The 4284-nt window shown below is 41.7% G+C and overlaps 1 protein-coding gene across 1 annotated transcript; it reads left to right on the top strand.

The window, feature by feature from the left end:
- Positions 1-231: 231 nt before the first annotated feature.
- LOC115925295 lies at positions 232-1828 on the top strand. The gene is made up of 2 exons (XM_030988968.1): positions 232-780; positions 1436-1828. Exons 1-2 carry the CDS (start codon positions 283-285, stop codon positions 1706-1708), a joined length of 771 nt encoding a protein of 256 aa, XP_030844828.1. The 5' UTR covers positions 232-282; the 3' UTR covers positions 1709-1828.
- Positions 1829-4284: the final 2456 nt, after the last annotated feature.

The raw sequence follows: 4284 nt of genomic DNA, 5'->3' as shown, positions 1-4284 counted from the left end.
GTGGGTGAAGAATACGAGGTAACATCTCTCCAGAAACTGCATTGCTTATTCAGAGCCAGAAGGGCATTCATTAACTCTGTGTGAAAGTATAGAAGTCAACGCCTTTCTGGCTACAAACAGATTTTTCCTCTCAAGAATAGAGAAGTTCACCAACCCTGATATTAATATGTACCAATTACCTGATATAATACTTTGTGTATAGCTATAAATGCAGCGAATTTTCTGCAAGCAGCTGAAAAACGTAAACATTCACGCATATTAACCCAGATACGTGGGAAGGACATGGTTGCTGTTGAAGTCCGGTATCACAAACTTTGTTACCGTGAGTTTGTGAGATGCGTCTCTAAAGAAGATCAGCTTGACACGGATGCAGAAAGTATGAACGTGTATAGTGCATCATTCAGTGAACTTGCTTCAATTGTTCAAAAGAGAATTGTTCAAGGCAAGGAACTCCTTCGTCTGACAACTTTGAAACAGATGTTCATTAAGATTGCAAAAAGAGAAGAGGGAGTAGATGTATCTGGGTACAAAACAACAAGACTCAAAAAGCTGCTTAAAGATGCATTCCCTGAACTTCTCTTTGTGTCACCACGGAAGAAGAATGAGAGCGACATTGTTATGACATCGGAGATGGAGGGAGTAGCCTTAGCAGAACAGGCAGTTCAAGACCAGTCCACCAGCACAAGTGAAGACTCGCAATCGTCATGCGATGAAGAACCCACACAGATTTCTACTGACGCCCAACATGGGCAGCTTCGTACACTTTTCCATGCATCACAGGTTAGAAAAACTACTGGTAGTCACTTTGTATTTTTTGTGAACACTTTATTTTCTGTAAAGCATGCTTTTATATTTGCAGGTGCTGAGGTGCAAATGAATAAGATATATGTACAGGTTTTAGGTGCAACAAGGAGGAAAACAACATTCCAAACACATAAGCATTTTTTTAAGGAACTGAACATATGATTTTGATGTTGTTCAATAACATAGTTTTTTACATTTCAATATTTTGTCATAAATAATCAGTTTTTATGGAACTTTTAACCAGATGTGGACAAAATATTGTACAATATTAGGGGTACCTGTACATGTATTATACTATAGAAAATAAGCATTTGATTTTGGGGCATCAATTAGAAGGCAAAAAAACATGTTAGTAAGTTTATGATTGCTCGTACCCCTTACAATTACTCTCAACTGTGTATGGTTTGAAACACAGTGTTATAGCATTTACATGTATGTATTTGAACTCTTTTTTTAATAATTAGGCAGTCAGAACACAGTAAAACTGAAGCCAAGTATACTTGTTTTTTTTTTTTTTTTTCTAATTTGGAGATTTTTTAATCATAAAAAAAAATTACATCTAGCATGCCCTTCCTAACAAATTTCTAAATGTTTTTTTTTCTTCTTCTCCCTGTGCTTTTTTTTATTTTAGATCCTCAAGGAGAGCATTCAGTCTGCGTGTACCAAGCATCGAGAGCAAGTCAAGTGGACTCCAGTTGCAAGTGACCTTTCTCTCCAGTCTGCCGAGGAAGCAACTCCAAGCATGTTATTCAACTTCTTGTCCTGGGTTTTAGATGCATCAGAAGATTTAGAACTGTCAGGTTTTGTAAGAACAGGTGTAGATGAAAAGAGAAAGTTACTATCTATTTGTCAAGATGTAATGTATATGAATTGTAAGGGTAAAGTAATCTTTCCTAAACACTGATCACTAGCCATGACAGTAAGACACATGACAGGGTCAGCAAAGCGGATTGGCTTTCTGAATGGCCTCGGACATTGCACGTCACATTCGATGGTATTAGAGCATGACACTGCCCTTGCAACAAAGCAGCCTTCAAGAGGAGATGAAGTTTTGCCAGAAGGCGTGACACCAAAGTTCACCACGCTAGTCTGGGACAACATTGATTTCTCAGAAGAGACCATATCAGGAAAGGGAACAACGCATTCCACTATTGGTATTCTGATCCAGAGTGGAAAACCTGAGGTAGTGAATGACCAACACCCATCTATCCCAAGATCCCATAAACGGTCAATTACTGCCCCTGCTTCATCCCTTGCATCATACTTTGGTTCAGGGAAGAAGGGTCCAGCACCGTTTGGGCAAGACCTGGACATAACAGAAAACCGTAGAGAGTCATATCTGCTGTCAGCAAAGAAGAAGGAACTAGCGTTCCGCCTATCTCGCATTCAAGGACAAAGAGGTTCTTTACTCCCAAGCTGGACAGTATATAACACACAGTTGGACCAAGCAAAGCCAAAAATATCCAGTGTATACTATCTTCCAGCCATTGATGCCTCGCCCACTCTAATGGACACGATCAATACAATTCTAGTGAAGAGCGTAAAGATATGCACCCTCCTTCAGCAAGAGTCCATCGTCATTGTCTGTGATCAGGACATTTACAGTAAGGCCCAGCAAATACGCTGGAAAGATGACCACCTCATGGCTAGAACTGTCATCAGAATGGGAGAGTTTCACACAAGCATGAATTTCCTTGCAAGTCTTGGGAAACGTTTCAGAGATGCTGGACTACAAGACATAATCATTGAGAGTGGACTTGTTGCTGAAGGTTCTGCAAATGGAGTTCTTTGTGGGCGTCAGTATAACAGGAGCATAAGGATGCACAAAATCGTTAGCGAAGCGATGGAACACTTGCGTTGGCAGGCATTCCTCAAATCCCATGATGGTGATGAAGAACAAAAGGAAGCATCCAACACTGTGGAAAAGCTGCAAGCTACTTTCCCATCACTCCTCCACAAGCAACTTGTGAATGATGAAGACTTTGGCAGCTTACAAGCAAGGTACGACAAGTTTGTAGTGGAAAAATCTTCTTCGCCATCATTTGCCTTCTGGTCCTCCTATATAGACATGGTAGAGCACCTGCTTCTCTTTATCAGAGCAACAGAAGAAGGAAATTGGTTGTTGCACTTGTCTTCTGTGAGAGGACTGCTTCCATGGTTTTTTGTCTATGACCACATCAATTACTCGAGATATCTACCAGCCTATTGGATGGAAATGAAGCAACTGCCCGAGACTCATCCATCTGTTCACAATGCATTCCTCGAAGGCCAGTTTGCTGTCGTTCGCCAAGACAGGCATGGATTTGCTGGGATTTCTGGGGACCAGAAAATCGAGCAAACAATCAACAGAGACACGAAGACTAAGGGAGGAGTGATAGGGTTTAGTAACTCCAGAGGTTCCTACCACAGATGGGTATTGTCTCATCATATTAGAGCAGCCATACAGCACCAGTGTGCAAGCATGGCTGTATCCTCAAATAGCTCATAGGATTGGCTACTAATTTGTACGCCAACTCGATCCACTTTGTAACTGATCAATACCCATCCATTTCAATAAAAGGTGGAGAGCGAGGCAAACGTGCAGCCGGAGGAACAGAGAGAATAAAGATCTACAGCAAAGACCAGCCTATCCCTCTTCAGTGGACGAAATACATCGCATGTGGTGCAAACAAGGAGGAATTGGTGGAGTTCTTCTTCAACACATGGAGACAAACCAGTCCAGATGAATTCAAGAATGTGGAAGTATTTCTAGCTCATGGAACCACATGCCATTCTCTCTCCCCTCAGAATGGGGAATTATTCGTCCGTGATATACCAGACCTCCACGCAGACCACGAAGAAGCAGATACTCGGTTACTTCTACACTGTGCGTATGCTTCGCAAAGACAGGCTTCCTCAGAAGATGAGACACAAAATGCAGTCATTATAAGGAGCCCTGATACTGATGTCTTCATCATTGCCCTTGCTTTGGTTGGAAACATTCAAAGTCGTGTTCTCTTTCACACTGGACGAGGAACTCTAGATTTGACATCATTCTCGGAGGATTTAGGTACTGATGTTACTAATGCCTTAATAGGGCTTCACTGTTTTACAGGGTGCGACTCTGTAAGTGCATTCTATGGCAAAGGTAAAATCAAAGCTCTTAAGTTAATGTTGGAGGAGAGGAGATTTGTACAGGTATTTGGTGAAGTAGGACAACATTTTGAATTGTCTGGAAACCTGAATGAGAAACTAGAAGAATTTGTCCGTGCTCTGTATGGATGCAAGGAAGAAAAAAGTATCACTCTAGTGCGGTACAATATGTTCAGGTTAGAATGCAAGTTTGAACATTCACTACCCCCCCCCCCCCCCTAATCAGGACTCATTGCATGAGCATGCTAAGCGAGCCAACTACCAGGCTGCTATTCACAGGCGAGCCACAAACAAGTTAATAAATGCCCCGAATCGAACATGTTGTGGTTGGGCAATGGAAAAGGGTGA

This window comes from Strongylocentrotus purpuratus, unplaced genomic scaffold (assembly GCF_000002235.5).
Source record: "Strongylocentrotus purpuratus isolate Spur 01 unplaced genomic scaffold, Spur_5.0 spur5_scaffold_18, whole genome shotgun sequence".
Lineage (NCBI taxonomy): Eukaryota > Metazoa > Echinodermata > Echinoidea > Camarodonta > Strongylocentrotidae > Strongylocentrotus > Strongylocentrotus purpuratus.
Note: the sequence above shows the minus strand (reverse complement) of the source record. Positions and strands in the feature narration are given on the sequence as shown.